The 16,507-nt window shown below is 64.6% G+C and overlaps 1 protein-coding gene across 2 annotated transcripts; it reads left to right on the top strand.

Moving 5' to 3' along the window:
* The first annotated feature begins 3,716 nt into the window (after positions 1-3,716).
* CBX6 (chromobox 6) lies at positions 3,717-12,268 on the top strand. Of its 2 annotated transcripts, none has more exons than XM_055141154.1 (5): positions 3,717-3,901; positions 4,060-4,103; positions 4,291-4,356; positions 4,494-4,560; positions 8,277-12,268. In XM_055141154.1, exons 1-5 carry the CDS (start codon positions 3,833-3,835, stop codon positions 9,228-9,230), a joined length of 1,200 nt encoding a protein of 399 aa, XP_054997129.1. In that variant the 5' UTR covers positions 3,717-3,832; the 3' UTR covers positions 9,231-12,268. The 2 variants fall into 2 exon arrangements, with proteins under 2 accessions (XP_054997129.1, XP_054997130.1); XM_055141155.1 differs by having other exon boundaries at positions 3,720-3,901; positions 8,331-12,268.
* The last annotated feature ends 4,239 nt before the right edge of the window (positions 12,269-16,507 follow it).

The raw sequence follows: 16,507 nt of genomic DNA, 5'->3' as shown, positions 1-16,507 counted from the left end.
GGGGAGTGGAACCCACAGCCGAGCTGCCCTCTCGGGGCACCTCCCAGCACCCTGTTGGCAGGGCAGCAAAAGAGAATTGAGAGTGGCTGGAGCGACAGCACAGCAGGGAGGGTGTTTGCTTTGCACGCAGCTGACATGGGTTTGATTCCCAGCATCCCATAGGGTCCCCCGAGCACCGCCAGGAGTAATTCCTGAGCATCGCCGGGTGTGACCCAAAAGGCAAAAATAAAAGAGAGATAATACCACCCCTGAGCGTGCACGAGCACGTGTGTGCATGCGTGCGCGCACGCACACACACACAGACAAACACACACACACGCATGCATGCACACAACTGAGAAAAATTTGGAAAAACACAGTTTCCAGTCAAACAGGAAGAGCAGGACGCAGACAGGTTGGCCCGGGCCCTGCCCCCTGCCCGGCCTCCCATTGCAGCCCCACCCGCCTTCTCCTTGGTCTCAGGCTGGGGGTGCATCCATTTATGAGCTGGACTCACCCCCAGTTGTCCCTGGATTTCCGGGTTAGTGGGGGTGGGGGGGCAGCATAAATCCCCCAGCCCATGGCCTGATCCTGAGGGAACCCCCCCGCCAGGCTCAATCAGTAGAGGGGTCTCCAGAAGGGACACGTGGTTCAGTTTGGGGGTGACCTGTCCCCTGTCGGCCCAAACCAATCTCCCACTAGAGGGCGCCCTCTCTACTCATGTCCAACCTGGGGGAGTTAAAGAGCCACCCCCCACCCCACCCCCCCACACACTCCCACGGGCAGGTGGGCAGCACATGAGAGAAACAGCCATTGCCGACCCTGGGAACACTGTGACCGGAAGCTTTGCCTGTGCTCCCAGCTCCCCCCTGCCAAGCCCCTTCTCTGGCTGTGACTTCCCTCCTGCACCCCTTACCCTCCTAGAAGCCCGAGCCCCTTCTGCACGGCCCCAAGAGACCCCATCCGCCTTGAGAACACAGTCTCCACGCCAGGCCACCCGTCGCCTCCAGCCCCACTGGCTGCCTTCCTGGATTACTGGGCAGACCCTGCCCCAGGGCCTTTGCAGCTGCGGCTCCTGCTGCTCGGCTCTAGGCAGCTGCCCACTGTGCCTGCCACCTGTGGGTCCCATCTGTGACAGGGGCCCCTCAAAGGACTTGCACAGAGTGGCCCACCCAGGTGCCAGTTCCTCCCTGCTGCGTGGCCCTGTTCAGTCACCTCACGGCACAGAGCTGGCCCCCAAGTAAGCTCACTCCTCACAGGAGGAAATGGGGTGAGACCAGAGATGCCCCTGGGTTCCTGACCGAGGCCGCACAGGTGGCCGGGTCACCACGGGCCAGATGAAGCTTCAGACACAGGCCCCAGGACCGAGTCCCGAGAGCTCTAAGGAGCTTCTCTGCGGTAGGACCCAAGGGGTGACGAGGCGGGAAACTGAGGTTTGAGGGGAACCGAGGAAGGGGCCATGCAACATAGGGGTCAGGGAGCTGATGCCCCGGTAGGGCACTCGGCCGTGTAGGAGAAAGTGGCTTTTCTTCTAGAAGCATCCACCAGTTGGCTGGGGACAGAGGCTTCTTCTAGCGTCGAGAATGCTTTGACGGAGGAACAACTGAGTGAGTCGTGCATTTCCAGAAGGTCCCGCTGCCACGCCCGCTGTTCCAGGCTCCCTTGCCCGGTTCCGACCGGATTCAGGCATATTTCCAAGCCATTTGCTGTCTTCCTGCTAAAAATAGCTCCTTAGCCTTTCCCGGGGGCGTTCCCAGCATGCGGAACCAGGAGGAGGCCGACGGGCAGGATCTCGGAGTCCGTCCTCAGCCTTTTGGTCTGAGCTTTGTGGCTCACAGGACACCACAGAGATGTGCCAGGGCTGGACACAGGACACAGGACACAGAAGCTAAGCTCTGCCTGCATCAGCGCCTCTCGCCTCTGGAACCCGCAGCAGTGAGAGAATAATGATAAGAGCACCAACAAGGGAATGTTACCAGCATTAAATGAGCTAATACTAGGACGGGAGCCATAGGGCAGTGGGAAGGGCGTTTGCCTTGCACACAGCTGTCCCAGGTTCAGTCCCTGGTAAACAAGCCAACCACAGAGTTCCTTCAGCCTCAAAACATGCACCAGTGTATGTTCACGCACACACTTGCACACACGTTCACTGCCTCTCACACCACTTTCACTCACACTCATTCTCATACACACATGCACTCACTCACACACATACACACCTGCACACACATACACTCTTGCTCATACACATACACAGATGTACACATGCGTGCAACACACATGCATGCACACGTGCAGGCACACATGTCCGAGAGCTCAGTGGCCACCTGGCAGGAGGGCACATGTCCTCGCAGGTGCCCACCTCAGCCTGTAGCAAACAGCATCTTCCGGCGGTGCAGATTTTAAAGGGGGGCAGGGGGACCCCAAGGTAATAACTGGCAGAGCCAGGAAGCTGCAGCTTTGATGAGGTTCCCTCCAGGAGGACTGAGGTTTCAGTTCAGAAAGGCCCAACTCCTCATTTCTAACACAGAGCACGGCGAACAAGGGTCCCCACGCCCACCCCAACCCCTGCAGATCCCCCTCCCTCCCTGCCCGCCCCACCCCGCCCCGCCCGCGGACACCAGGATGAGATCTGTATTTTCTGACTCAGAGAGGGCCACTCAGGATCATGGAGAAAAGCAGACTCCAGCATCCGATGGCGGGGCGGGAACAGTCCAAGTGCCTGCGCAGACAGCGGCCCCGAGGCCGCGGCGGCTGCAAGGGCATCGCAGCTAATGGCTTTTTAAAATGTGTTTGCAAAGCACGACTGTGGGTGTAAGCTAAAAAAATAAAGAAAGTTTAAACCATTCGAAATGAACAGAAACGGAGCTATTCCGGTACGGGGCTACCCGGCATGCGATCAGCAGCTCCCCGGGGAGCCAGGCCCCCATCTGAGAAGCGGGGGGCTGCTGTCCCCGCCACATGGCGGGCCGAGGAGGAGCAGAAAGCACGGAGACTGGGTGCGAGGCGGCTTCCTTCGACTGACCGGCGGCTGACCCGCGGCCGCAGCCGGCCCTGGCCCTCCCGCCCTGCTGAGGTCTCCACCCGGTCTCCGGGGTGCAGACAGGTGCGGGCCCCGGACCCCGCTGCACACGCAGGGTCGCCCGGCCTTCTGCGGGGTGCGGTGTGTGTGGGGGGGGGCTCAGCACTGCTGCCCGCCCCCACCTCCTTCCCCGCGATGGCGTTTTTTTTTTTGTTTTGTTTTAATTCATCTGAACTGGTTACAAAACCACACTCCCACGAATACATAAATAATGGATAAGGTGGTGCTGGGGCACTGTTTTAAAGAAATTCCCGCAGGGCCCGGCCAGGCAACAGCAAATGCATTTCTGCTGTATCATATTTAACTGTTTGCAAACTCCAGCGGCCGCGACACCCGCCTGGGGGTGGGGGAGTTCAGGGGGCCGAGGCCCCGCGGGCAGCGTCGGGTGCGGAAAGAGGGGGGGGAGCAGCAGGGGGTAGGACAGGAAGGGGGAGCACGACGGCCCGGCGCCCCCCACCGGGACCCCGCGCCAAACGAGCCAGCCCGTGTCTCCCGGCCGCCGCCGCCCGCCGCCCGCCGTCCGGCGAGGCCCCTTTAAGAGCCAGCGCGCGCCCCCGCCTCGCGAGCGCTCCCTTTCCCTAGCAACCGCCCCCGGGGGAGGGGGAGGCCCTGGCAACGGCGCGCCAGCCGCCGGGGTCACGTGACGGCCCGCAGCTGGCGCGCGCGCGCGCGCGCCCGCCGGAGGCCTGAGCGCTGCGGCGCGTGCGCGAGCGGTGCGGCACCGGCCGCGGGAGCCGGGAGTATTATGGGCTGTGGGCGCCGCGGAGCAAGATGGAGCTGTCTGCAGTGGGCGAGCGGGTCTTCGCGGCCGAATCCATCATCAAGCGGCGCATCCGCAAGGTGAGCGGCCGCCGGGGGCCGAGCGCCGGGGCCCGCGGCGCCCCCGGGGGCGCTCGGGGCCGAGCGGTGCGGCCGAGGCCGGGCCCCCGAGGGCCACCCCCGCCGCGCCTCCCCGCATCCTCCCCGCCCCCACCCCCTCTTCGCCTTCTCTCTTTCAGGGCCGCATCGAGTACCTGGTGAAATGGAAGGGCTGGGCGATCAAGTGAGTGTCGCGGGGGTCCCGGGGGGCGCGCCCCCTCCCCGCTCCCCGCTGCCCCGGCGGGCGGCGGGCGGCGGGGGCTGCGCGCCCCGGCTCCCTGGTAGGAGCCTCGGCCCCCCCCAAACCCCCGACCCCCGAGCCCCCGCCGTCGGGTTTTCATTTTTCCCGTTGTGCCCGTGTGACCCGCTAGGTACAGCACTTGGGAGCCCGAGGAGAACATCCTGGACTCGCGGCTCATTGCCGCCTTCGAGCAGAAGTGAGTGGGGGCGGCCGGCGCGGGGCTGCGGGGGCGCGGCGCGGGGAGCCGGGGGGCGCGGGCAGCGCGCGGCGGGGCCCGGCCGGGCGGAGGGTCGGGGGATCCCGGCTTAACCTGTGGCGTTTCTCGGCCCGCAGGGAGCGGGAGCGTGAGCTCTACGGGCCCAAGAAGCGGGGACCCAAGCCCAAAACTTTCCTGCTGAAGGTAACCGGCCGGCCCCGGCAGCCCCCTCGCGGGCCCCCGGCCCCGGCGCCGCGCGCGGCCGCCAGGGAGGGACCGCGCCGCCGCCGCCCTTCTGGGCGGGCCTCTGCAGAGCGGGCCCCGGTGGGGCCGGGGGTGGCGGGAGCCCCCGAAAAGCCCCTGGCACCAGGCCTCAGCCCGCTGCAGCTTCCAGCAAGAGGGGCCCGGGGGTGGGGGGGCGCAGCCCGGGAAGCATCAGCGTCTCGGGCGCACTAGGAAGTGGGGAGGACGCGGGCCCCAGGGTCGGGCAGGCGCGGGGCAGCGGGGCGCTGACCGTTCTGGGGGGCGCTGACCGTGCTGGGGGGCGGCAGAGCTCGGAGCTGGCGGGCTCAGCTGCGCTCAGGGCAAGGAACAGGGAGGCACTTGGGGTTCACCGCCAGTCCCCCCCTTCCCGCCTCCAGGGGGGCCAGCGAGGGACATTTGACCGACAATCCCTTCTTGGAGTTGCGCCCGCAGCCTCTGCCAGGGCAGCTGGGCCCGGAGCCAGGGCCCACCTCATCCCTTTTCAGCAGGTCCTAGGGAGGCCGGGTGGGGGGTGGCACTCCCCGAGAGTGCTGTCTTAGAGCATTTGGGGTGCACTTTACCCCCTCGTGCTGGTGAGGAAGGGAGGGCGGGGCCCCGTGACCACAGGCACCCCATGAATTGCTGCTGTAGAGATCTCTCCGAGCCCCCCGCCCCCAGGCCGGTGCCTCTGGGGGATTTTTCACGGGAAGGGGTGGGTGGTGTGCCCCAAATGAGAACTGCAGAGGCACCCACTTCTCATTTCTTCCCAAGGGGCACGGCCCCCGGGAGGGTGGCTCGGGACCCCCTCCTCATACGTGTCAAGGTTGGCTTTGCATTTAAAGTGGAAGTGAGAGACACGTCGACTTCCAGAATGGCACATTTGAGACCACCCCCCACCCCAGCCTACACACGGGAGGCGGGGGGTGGGGGTGGGGTGGGGAGCGGCCTTAACCCCTGTGCGCCCCTGTCCTGCGCTGAGGCCGCCCAGCGCCGGCTGGTTGACAGCGTCTCCGCGCTGCCAGGGCGGCCTCTAGTGGTGGCGCGGGGGATGGCGCACGGTCCCCGGCCGACTGAATGCCTTTTGTTTTTGTGTTTGATTGCTCTGGTTTCTGCGCTCCGGGCTGGAGTCCCACCCTCACGGCCCCCACCCCCACCCCCAATCGGATCATCTTCACCCCCCCCTCCCAGCCCCTTTATCCGAAGGGGAGCGTATTATCTCTGTTTCACAGATGAGAACATCAAGGCCCGGGAAGAAGTCCTTTAACGGGAAGTCCCGCTGCCCGGCCTTCTGACAACACCCTGGTGCTAAGGGAGGACCCCGCAGGCTGGGGAGAGGGGGAAGTGCCCACCTCGTCCACACAGGCAAATGCAGACACACGCAGAGTTTGAGAGGCAGGGGATGGCGAGGCAGATGAGAGGCCGCAGGGACCTTCCTTTCTGTAGTCTCCTGCTGGGACCAGGGCTCTGTTGTCCAGCAGAGGGGAGCAGGGTGGGGTGGGACAGTCTGCCCAGGGTCACAGAGTCCACACCGGCTGCCTCGAACCTCTCTGCTGTTAGGGCCACTGGCCTGCCACCTGCTCGCTGTCCGTGCCACCTGCTGTCATCCTCAGGCAGCTTGGGGCTCTCACGGGATTCTCTCCCAGGGCCCAAGAGAGGATAAGGAGGACACTGGACCCTTAAAAATTACCGTGGGGGCTGGAGCCATAGCACAGCAGGTAGGGTGTTTGCTTGGCCGACCCGGGTTCGATTCCCAGCATCCCATATGGTGCTCTGAGCACTGCCAGGCGTAATTCCTGAGTGCGTGAGCCAGGAGTCACCCCTGTGCATTGCTGGGTCTGACCCAAAAAAAGCAAAAAAAAAAAAAAATTTTACCCTGTGTGTGTGTGGGGGGTGGTCTATTCCCGGCTCTGCTCAGGAGTGACCCCTGGCGGCTGGGAGGACTGTATGTGGTGCCCCCGGGAATCAAACCAGGTAGGATGCCTGCCAGCGCCTTGCCTTTGGAGAGAGCAGCAGTGGGGTGGCACACGTGCCTCGCGTGCGTGAGGCCCCGAGTTTGATCCCAGGTATCGAATGTCCTCCCCACACGCCCGCCCTGCCCCCCAGCGCTGTCAGGCCTGCCCCCACTTATTGGGAAAGACCCCTGTAGAAATATCTCCTAGTTATGAAGCAAGAAGCAGCCCTCCTAGCAGGTTTGGGACACAAGCATTAGAGAAAAGAGCGCCCCCTGCACCCCGCGCCCCCCAGGAATCCGTCAGCTTCCCTAGTGAAAACTCGCACTGGAGCACGTGCATTTCTGCTGTATCTTCATTAACTGTGGCTCCTGCGAGACTCGCTGAAGGCCCTGCCTCTGGCTTTGCCGGCCCTGGGCATTCTTTGGCCTTGGTCTGGGTGTCTGGGAGCCTGCAGACCGCCCGCCCCCCGCCCCACCCCCCAGCCGGAGCCGCTGGGAGCACAACAGGCGGGCACGCCCTGCGTGCTGCCACCTAGTGGCCACGGGGATTGTTGCACAGGCCGCCTGGGGAGAAACCAGGGAGGCCGACTTGCATTCAGGGGTGTTTGTCCCGGCACACACAACCACGCGGCCCATTAGCCACCAAATGCTTCTCCGGGGCCTTGTGGCCAAGTCCACGCTGGCCTGGCTGGACCTGGGCATGCTTCCTCCCAGGCACTGGCTAAAGCGGTGGCACCTGGGAGGCCCGATTCAAGGCTCACACGTGGACCCTCTCACGCTCCCCACAGTAGAGGACCCCCTCCAGCCCAGCAGGGCGTCAGCCTCCCTGCGCCCTGCTTTCTCTCACGCCAGGCGCGCTCTGCCTCCACTGCGTGCCGCAGTACCACCCCTGGGACAGCCAGTCCGACGATTCTCTGCATCTAGAATCCACACCCTGCCCCCTAGTCTCTGCTCCTGTAGCCCCCCCACCCTTGCCCCTGGTGCCTGTTACTGGGCTCCATGGTGGGGGAGGGGCCGCCTGGGACTTAGTCCTCAGCAAAGCGGATTGCCTGGGGGTGGGTGCACAGTTTAAATGGCCTTGTGGGCCCCCTTGCACTGAACCCAGCATGTCAGAGAGACCCCACTCAGCTGGCAGGGGAGTGGGGGACAGGAGATGGGGAGTGCCCCTGGCAGCTCACACCTCTGCTCTGCCGCCCCTAGCACCGCGGCTGTATGGCATTTTGGCTGCCCCTCAAAACCATGTCCAGCTGGGGTGCCGGTTTGCAGTTCCTAGCCCCGTTGGCCTGGATCCCCGCGGTTCCAACTCAGCCCGGACCCAGATCCAGATGGGGGTGGGGGCTGGGAGCTCGGAGGAGGAGGTGGAGGGGGGTCAGCGGGAGAGGGGAGGGGACCAAGGCCAAGTTGAAGATCAGGCAGTTCTGAGACGAGGGCGCGGGGGGGGGGGGCTGCAAACTGGAGCTCGTGTTTGTCCCCCGGGTGGGTGGCACAGAGCCAGCGGGCTGGGCGCCTTCCCGGGCCGGGAATGGGTGGTGGATTGGTCTCGGCTGAGGGTCGCACGCGGGGTCGCGCCTGTCCCTTCTTCCCCACAGCACCCCCCACCCCGTCCCCGGCAAGCCCCCGCAGGCTGTCGGGCTCCCGTGGGAGCCCGGGCGGCGGGGCCCGCGGGGTGCGCAGAGGAGAGCGCGGCGGGAAGCCCCGACCCACGGCCTCCCTCTGACCCCCGCAGGCGCGGGCCCAGGCCGAGGCGCTCCGCGTCAGCGATGTGCATTTCTCTGTCAAGCCGAGCGCCAGCGCCTCGTCGCCCAAGCTGCACTCGAGCGCGGCCGTGCACCGGCTCAAGAAGGACATCCGCCGCTGCCACCGCATGTCCCGCCGGCCGCTGCCGCGCCCCGACCCGCAGGGCGGCAGCCCCGGGCTGCGGCCGCCCATCTCGCCCTTCTCGGAGACGGTGCGCATCATCAACCGCAAGGTCAAGCCCCGCGAGCCCAAGCGCAGCCGCATCATCCTCAACCTCAAGGTGCTCGACAAGAGCCCGGCGGCGGGCGCGGCGGCGGCGGCGGGCGCGGGGGCCCTGGCGCGCCCCAAGGTGCCGTCGCGGAACCGGGTCATCGGCAAGAGCAAGCAGTTCAGCGACAGCGTCCTGCGCACGCAGCTGCGCCACGTCAAGCTGGGCTCGTTCGCGCTCTACAAGCCCCCCGCGGGCCCGCTGCCCCCCGCCGCCGCCGCGCCCCCCGCGCCCGCCGCGCCCGCCGCCCTCGACGCCCGCAGCTCCGCCTCCTCGGGCTGCCCGTCGCCCGCGCCGCCCTCCTCCGACCCAGACGACGCTCCCCCGCAGCTGCTCCCCGAGGCCCCGGGCCGCGCGCACTGGCGGGAGCCCGAGGTGCTCGACCTGTCCCGCCAGCCCGAGCCGGGGGTCGCGGGCGCGCGCGCGCCCCCCGCCCCTGCCGCCGGCAGCCCCGGCTCGGCCCCGCCCGCCGCCGCCGGCCCCGAGCCCCCTGCCGACGCCGGGGACTGGCGCCCCGAGATGTCACCCTGCGCCAACGTGGTCGTCACCGACGTCACCAGCAACCTCCTGACCGTCACCATCAAGGAGTTCTGCAGCCCCGAGGATTTCGAGAAGGTGGCCGCGGGGGTGGCGGGCACCGGCGCGGGGGGCGGCAGCGGCGGGGCCGGGAAATGAGGGGGGCCCCCACCTCCGCGAGGCCGGGCGGGGCGGGCCGGGGTCCCCCTGCCCACCCGTGCGTGTCGCCCCGCCCACGCGCCCTCCCACCCCGCCCGCCGACCCTCTGCCTGTGCTTTGCTCGTCTCCAAACCTCTGCGTGTGGACCCCCGCCCCCTCCAGCCCCGCGCCAGGGACCCCAAAGTTGGAGCACCCCCCCAGTCCCAAGCCCGGAAGGAGGGGCGGTCCTGGGACGGGTTAGAGGGGGCTGGGCCGGGGCACCGCTTCTCTGCGCCCTCCCTGCCTGCGCACAGAGGGGCCCACTGGGGCCCCCAGAAACTGGGGTCCAGCTGCCCCTCCTCACCTCCCCACTGCCCCGTGCCTCGCCCCAGCTTGCTCCCTTTTCTTGCCCAGCTGGTTTCTCGGTGCTAACCTGGCAGCTGCGGGGGGGGGGGGGGGCCCTCCAGAGCTCCCCCAACCCGAGTGGCCGCGCCCCCCCTGGGCTGAGGCCCCGCCCCTTTCCTGATTGCCATCTGGAAGGTGGGGGGTGAGGAGGGCAGGGGCCGCCCCGCCCCCCCCAGGCCCTCGGTTTTCCACCAAAGGTGCTTCCAGGAGCCGCTTGGCCCCCCGCTGTCGCCCCGGTGCTGTCTGCATCCTTGTGGGCTCCCGCCCCACCCCCCCAGTCCCACAAAACAGGGTCCAAGACCTGGGCTGTCCCCGCCCCTCCCAGCGCCCCGTGGGTGCGGCTCTGGCACCCCGTTCTTCTTGAGGTGCTAGCAGACATGGCACGGAGAGGCAGGCAGACGGGACACCCCCCTCGCCCCCTCCCCAGGACAGGCCTCGGCCCCCCCCCCCCAGCTTCCTTACTGTGCTGCCTCCCCAGGACCCGGGCGGGAGCTGCTGGGAGGAGTGAGAAGCCGCAGGAGAACGGGGTGCGGGGTCCCCACTCAGCACCTAAGTGTGGGGTGGTTTCCTCCCAGCCCCCCTGCCCCCGCCTCCCGGGTTTGGGGGCACCTCTCCTGGACTCCACCCACCCACCCACCCTTTGTGCTGGCTTCATGGCCATCCAAGTGCCAAGTGGCCCGTCCCCCCCCCCAAGGGCTGGTATGTCTCCTCTGTCTTAGAGGTGATTCCCCCCCTCCCCGGGGGCCGAGACAGGTGACCCCATAGAAACGTGTTTCTGAGAGAGTTCGTGGCATTCGTGACCTTTTTTTGTAAAGAAGTTGTTTTCAGAGGTGATTTTATGACAGGAAAGTGAGAGTTAGTTTTGCAAGAAAAGAAAAACAAAAAAAAAAAGAGGGGGAAAAAAAGAAATAGAAAAAAATAATACCGTGGGGTTCCTAGGGGAGGGGCGGGGCGGGCGGGAGAGATATTTAAAGAAACAAAGTATCGCGGTGATTGCACATGTGAGGACTTGGGGGGGCGCCCCCTCCCAGGTCGCGGTGGCAGGGGCCAGAAACGTGGGGGTTGAGGGGAGCTGAGGGGGGGGCAGGAGCTGCTGGCTTCTTTCCCCGGCTCTGTGGGGGTCTGTCTCCCTCCCCGGCCCCCAAACACGTCCCAGAGCGTCCCTGGCCAGTAGGGGGCGCGGGCTCAGGAAGGGGGAGCTGTGTTCTCCAGGAGGGTCCCCCTCCGGGACACTGGCGTGTGGGCACAGGGTCAGGAGGAGGCCCCCTCGCCTCTCCCAGGGGTGTCCGTCGGGCCGGCAGCCCCCCAACACTTGCACGGATCAGCCCCCCCCCCCCGCCCCCAGCCCCCTTGCTGCTTCGCTGTCTGCCTAAGCTGGCTGGAGGCTGCCGTCTGGTTCTCTTTATTTTTATACGTGAAATGCCTCCCAGAGCCCGAGCCGGTCCACGTCGAATATTGGGGTGTCGGTCACCTCCCCGCTGTGCCTCCTGCCGGCACCTCCCGTGCCGGTGTGCAGTGAGGCATGGGCTCCAGCCCCTTTTCTCCTCGGGCTCCGTGGGAGCTCTGCCCCTCTCTTGCCCCGAGACACCGGGGTGGGGGGCACCCCCTTTCTGAGTGGGGGGGGCACTTCTTGGCCTGGAAGGCGGCTGCGCAGCTGGGGATGGGGAGGACCCCCCCAGGCGTGGCGGTGGGCTGCCTCCTCCTGCTTTGGGGTTCTGTTGGGTTTCTTCTTTTACTTCCTTTCGGGTTTTTTTGGGTTTTTTTTTTTTTTTTTTTTTGCACTTGGCCCGAGCCCGGCCAGAGGGTCCCCAGCCAGAGGGTCCCCCGCCTGGCCAGTCCCGCCCTGTGGCAGCACCCATGGCCGTGTTGGCTTTCACGATTCACTTTCGTAGGCGCGAGAGCAGGGAGGTCTGCCTTGCATCTCCGCCTGCATCTCCGCTTGGAGGGGGAGACCCCAGGATTCGGGCTGCCCCCCCAGATACTCCCCCATCCAGATGCAGAAATGTAGGGATTGGAAGAAAGGGGTCTCTGCGGGCCCATCTTCCAGGTTGGTGGGGTCAGCACCCCACTCCTGCCGCTGGAGGCAGAAGGGGCTAAAGGGGACCCCAAGACCCCGGGTGGGGGACTACGCCCCCCGCAGCCCGGGCTCGGGGAGGTGCAAGGCAGGGAGACTCGGTTCTAATTTAAAGAACATGGAGGCCGACGGAATGGGTCTTGGACCCGCGCGTGGCCATCACGGAGGGGTCCCGGTTACCCCAGGGGTCCCGTGCAGGGGTGGGGCCACGCCGCCTTCCTCCATGGGACCATCCAGCTCCCAGCTGGCTAAACCTGGCCCCCCGCTGGCACCGCTGACCTCTCCCAGTCCAGTGGGGTGTGGGAGGGGGGCTCCCAGCCTGCTGGGGCGGGGACCCCCCGCAGGGCAGGCTGGGCAGTGAAGGGCTGCCCGGGGGTGGGGGTGGGGGTGGGGGGGTGGGTTTTGGTTCTTTTGTTCCTGATTTGGTTCTTGGGGGAGGGCGGGGCTGTGCCGAATTTTCTCTCTCGTCTTGTACGTTTTTTTTGTTCCGCTGCTCTTCAATATCGTACCAATGCCAGGAAGGGGGGTGAAAGCCTCCCTCTTGCCCTCCCCCAAATAAATGGTCACATTCCGAAGCTCAGATCCAGCCCCCGGGCTGGGGGTGTCCCGCGTCTCCTTGTCTCCTTCCTTCCGCCACCGGCTGGTCCTGCACTGACCACAGGCCCTTTCCCTGTGCCGTTACACTCAAGGTGGGTCCCCCCAACCCAGGAAGATAAAACAGGTGCCCTGTGGAGCCCAGGGGATACCTGAGGTGGGGGCAGCGTGCTGCACCCTCAAGCTGGGTACCCTAGACGTCCCTGCCTCCCCCTACTCCGCTCCTCCGGGGGGGGGGCCTCCATGAGTGACCCCCAGGCCCCCAGGCTTCAGAGCGCGTGACTGGGCCCTTCACTCCCGCCACTCACCCCTCCTGGCCACAGGGGTCACCTACCAGAACCCACCATCCACCCGGCACACACCCTCCCAGGCTGCAGGGGGCACCCTGCACCCCACATTGGCCCCTCTTGCCAAAGCTTCACCCCCCACCCCGCACCCCCCATCACCTCGCGGGGCCCCTTCCCTTGGGAGTTCGGTGGCGCTGGCTGGGGCCTCAGAGGCTCGCTCCAAGGGTTTGGAGGTGCAGGCGCCGGGGAGGGGGGTCGGCGAGCGAGCACAGAGGCGGCTGGTCTCAGAGTCAGGCGCCCCTGCACCCCACTTTGCCGTGGAGGCAGATTGAGGGCAGATTGCTGCCCCCTGAGGAGAAACCTGACCCTTGGTGCGGGGGTCCGAGTGCCGGAGCCCCCTAGCACAGGTGAGACCTGAGTGTTTTTGTCTGGGGGGCTACATCCAGTGGTTCTCAGGGCTGACTCCTGGCTCTGCCCAGGGGTCACTCCTCGGGCTGCCTGCAAGGCCAGCTCCCTCCCCACTGTGCTGCCCGGCCCAAGGCCCTGAGTTCGATCCCAGGCACGCCTGGTCCTCTCCAAGCAACTGCCCCCAGATAATTGGAGCATAGCCCCCCCCAAAACACACAGACTACTTGGCAGGTTGAAAAAAAAACAGAAATCGGGGCTGGAGTGATAGCACAATGGGTAGGGCTTTTGCCTTGCTTGCGGCCGACCCGGGTTCAATTCCCAGCATCCCATATGGTACCCTGAGCACTGCCAGGGATGAGTCCTGAGTGCAGAGCCAGGAGTGACCCCTGTGCATCGCCAGGTGTGACCCAAAAAGAAAAAGAAAAAAAAAAAAGAATGAAAAGGTTTGAGCTTTGTAGAAATAAGAAAGGGATTTCAAATAAAATGTGAAAAATAAATTAAAAAAAAAACAACCAGAAATCTCAAAAAGGCTTTTTTCATGAATGACTCACAGTTCAAAAGGGATTAAACAATTAAAAAAAAAAACACAAAAAAACTCTGAGACCTTCCGTGACATGCATTTGAGGTTTGAATTAGCATATTCTGTGTGGTCCCTGAATGCCCACGTCTGGAAATAAAGAAAACTCACACAGGGGCTGGAGCAATAGTCCAGTGAGGAGGGCGTTTGCTTTGCCTGCAGTTGACCCGGGTTCGATTCCCAGCATCCCATAGGGTCCCCTGAGCACCGCCAGGAGTGACCCCTGAGTGCAGAGCCAGGAGTAACCCCTGTGCATCGCCAGGTGTGATAGAAAAATAACAAAACAAAAAGACACACACACACATATGGTGTGTTACACTCTCCGAGCACGTGGCAAGAGCAAATGCAGGCCTGGCTTCACCCCCAATCTCCAAACGTCCCGGATCGAGCAGCGGCCCCTGAACCCTGCTGGAAGCGAGTGCACAGCGGACCCCCGGCCGTCAGCGTCTCAGCTCTGGTGTCATCCTGTGGGAAATCAGCGGCAGGAATAGCGCAGGGGGCGGGGAGAGGAACAAAGCCAAGCGGGCACGCCTGGCCTGTCGCCCTGGCCCTCTTCGCCCCGCATCTCCCGGCTTCTGAGGTCTCTGAGGAACAAAGAGATCTCAGGGGGGAGTGACAGTGTGCCGGTGACTCACGGGGACACGGGAGCTGGACGGGAACAGGACCCCTGCATGGGCTGTGACCTTCATCGGGGCGGCAGGAAGCGGCGGCTCCTCTCTTCCAAAGGCCTCGGAGCTGCAGACGGGCCTCGAAGCAGCCCGAGGCCTTTATGAGCCGGCAGACCCCTGCAGGGCCGGTGGGGGGAGACAGAGTTGGCGGCAGGGGCTCTTGGGCGGGCCTAAAAGCCCCTCCTGCCACTTCCCCGTCCCCTGGGCCGGGCCGGCTCACACCTCCGGGGCTGCTTCTGGACGAGGCAGCTGCTCTGAAGGCTCAGAGCCCCCACTGCTGCGAGCCAGCCAGGAAAAGGGGGCTGTGCTGTGCGCAGGCCATGACACCTGGTGCTTCTGACGCCTGACAGCGGGTCACGCCAGAGCCCGAACACAGCCCGCACCCACCCCCCCAGCTCTCGGCCCCCCGCCCCCGCTCCCATGCTCTGCCTAGACACCCCCACTCCCTGGCCTGGATTCCACCCACTCCTTGGCCTGGACCCCCCCACACACACAACTTGGCCCAGACCCCTCTCTACTGGCTAGGATCCCCATCCACTCCCCAGCCCAGACCCCCTGTACTCCCCGGCCTGGACGTCCCTTCTGCTCCCCGGTCCAGACCCCCCTTCCCTGTTCGCACACTCCCTGCCTTGTTCCCAAATCATGTCCAGCGGGGCTGGAGCAATAGCACAGCGGGGAGGGCGTTTGCCTTGCACGCGGCCGACCCGGGTTCGATTCCCAGCATCCCATAGGGTCCCCTGAGCACCGCCAGGGGTGATTCCTGAGTGCAGAGCCAGGAGGAACCCCTGTGCATCGCCAGGTGTGACCCAAAAAGCAAAACCAAAACAAAACAAAACAAAACAAATCATGTCCAGGGGCCTTGCAGCTCAGGCTCCCCCACCCCTGCCTCTCCACCCCTCAGAGGACCAGCCCCTTCCTTCTGGCCAGCTGATTACCAACACACACACACACACACACACACACACACACACTCACCGCCAGTTTGGCTCCCCAGACCAGGGGTGGAGGAGGGGGGCGTGGCTCTGGGCAAGAGGAGGGCCCTGCCTGCTGGCTGGCCACGAGTGGCCTACCTTCAGCTCCCCATGCTCCCTCCCAGTGTGACAGCTGTGTGACTTCAGGCCACTCCACCACCCTCTCTTGGCTACCATAGCACTTTTCATTTTTTTTTTAAGAGAAGTGGGGGAGGTGGGGGAAGCGATAGTACAGCAGGTAGGATGCTGGCCTTGCCCGCAGCTGACCCAGGTTTGATCCCCAGCACCCCAGGTGGTCCCCCAGCACATTCAGGAGTGACCCCTGAGTGCAGAGGTAGGAGTAAGCCCCCAGCACTGCCTGGTGGGGACAGTCCTCCAGAAAAGGGAAGCTCTGGGATCGGAGCGATAGCACAGCGGGGAGGGCGTTTGCCTTGCACGCGGCCTACCTGGGTTCGATTCCCAGCATCCCATAGGGTGCCCTGAGCACCGCCAGGGGTAATTCCTGAGTGCAGAGCCAGGAATAACCCCTGTGCATCGCTGGGTGTGACCGTAAAAGAAAACAAGAAAGGGGGCACCCGCTCTCTGAGCCCGCCTTGCCCCTGAGCACGCATCACGCCTCTGTCCGCTTGTCTCTTGTTCTTTCTAAGTAAGTTTCAGTCAGAACTATCTTTCGTCATGAAACTACAGGCCAGAGGCCTTCGGGATAGCATAGGCGGGAAGGCGCCTGGCCAGCAGCTGGCCGTGCCCAGCTGGACTCCAGAGCACAGGGCTGGGGAATGCCCCTGAGCACCGCCGCTGTGGTCCTCAAACAAACAAAAACCTTTTTTTAATTTTAAAAAGTCCCCTTAAGAGGGGCTGGAGTGATAGCACAGCGGGGAGGGCGTTTGCCTTGCACACAGCCGACCCGGGTTCGATTCCCAGCATCCCATAGGGTCCCCCAAGCACTGCCAGGAGTAATTCCTGAGTGCAGAGCCAGGAGTGACCCTGTACATTGCTGGGTGTGACCCAAAAAGCAAAAAAAAAAAAAAAAGAGGGGCTGGAGCGATAGCACAGCAGGGAGGGCATTTGCCTTGCACGCAACCGACCCGGGTTCGATTCCCAGCATCCCATAGGGTCCCCGAGCACCGCCAGGAGTGATTCCTGAGTGCAGAGCCAGGAGGAACCCCTGAGCATCACCGGGTGTGACCAAAAAAAAAAAAGTTCCCTTAAGAGAAAGAAACGGGTCCCATCCTTTTGAGCTAGAATTGCTCCGAGAAGCAAGGCAAGACCCGTGCTAGGGGCGCGTGAGGCCGTGAGTCTGATCCCCAGTGCCAA

The sequence above is a fragment of the Sorex araneus genome, chromosome 6, assembly GCF_027595985.1.
Source record: "Sorex araneus isolate mSorAra2 chromosome 6, mSorAra2.pri, whole genome shotgun sequence".
In the NCBI taxonomy this organism is placed as follows: domain Eukaryota; kingdom Metazoa; phylum Chordata; class Mammalia; order Eulipotyphla; family Soricidae; genus Sorex; species Sorex araneus.
This window is presented reverse-complemented; position numbering and strand designations above follow the sequence as displayed.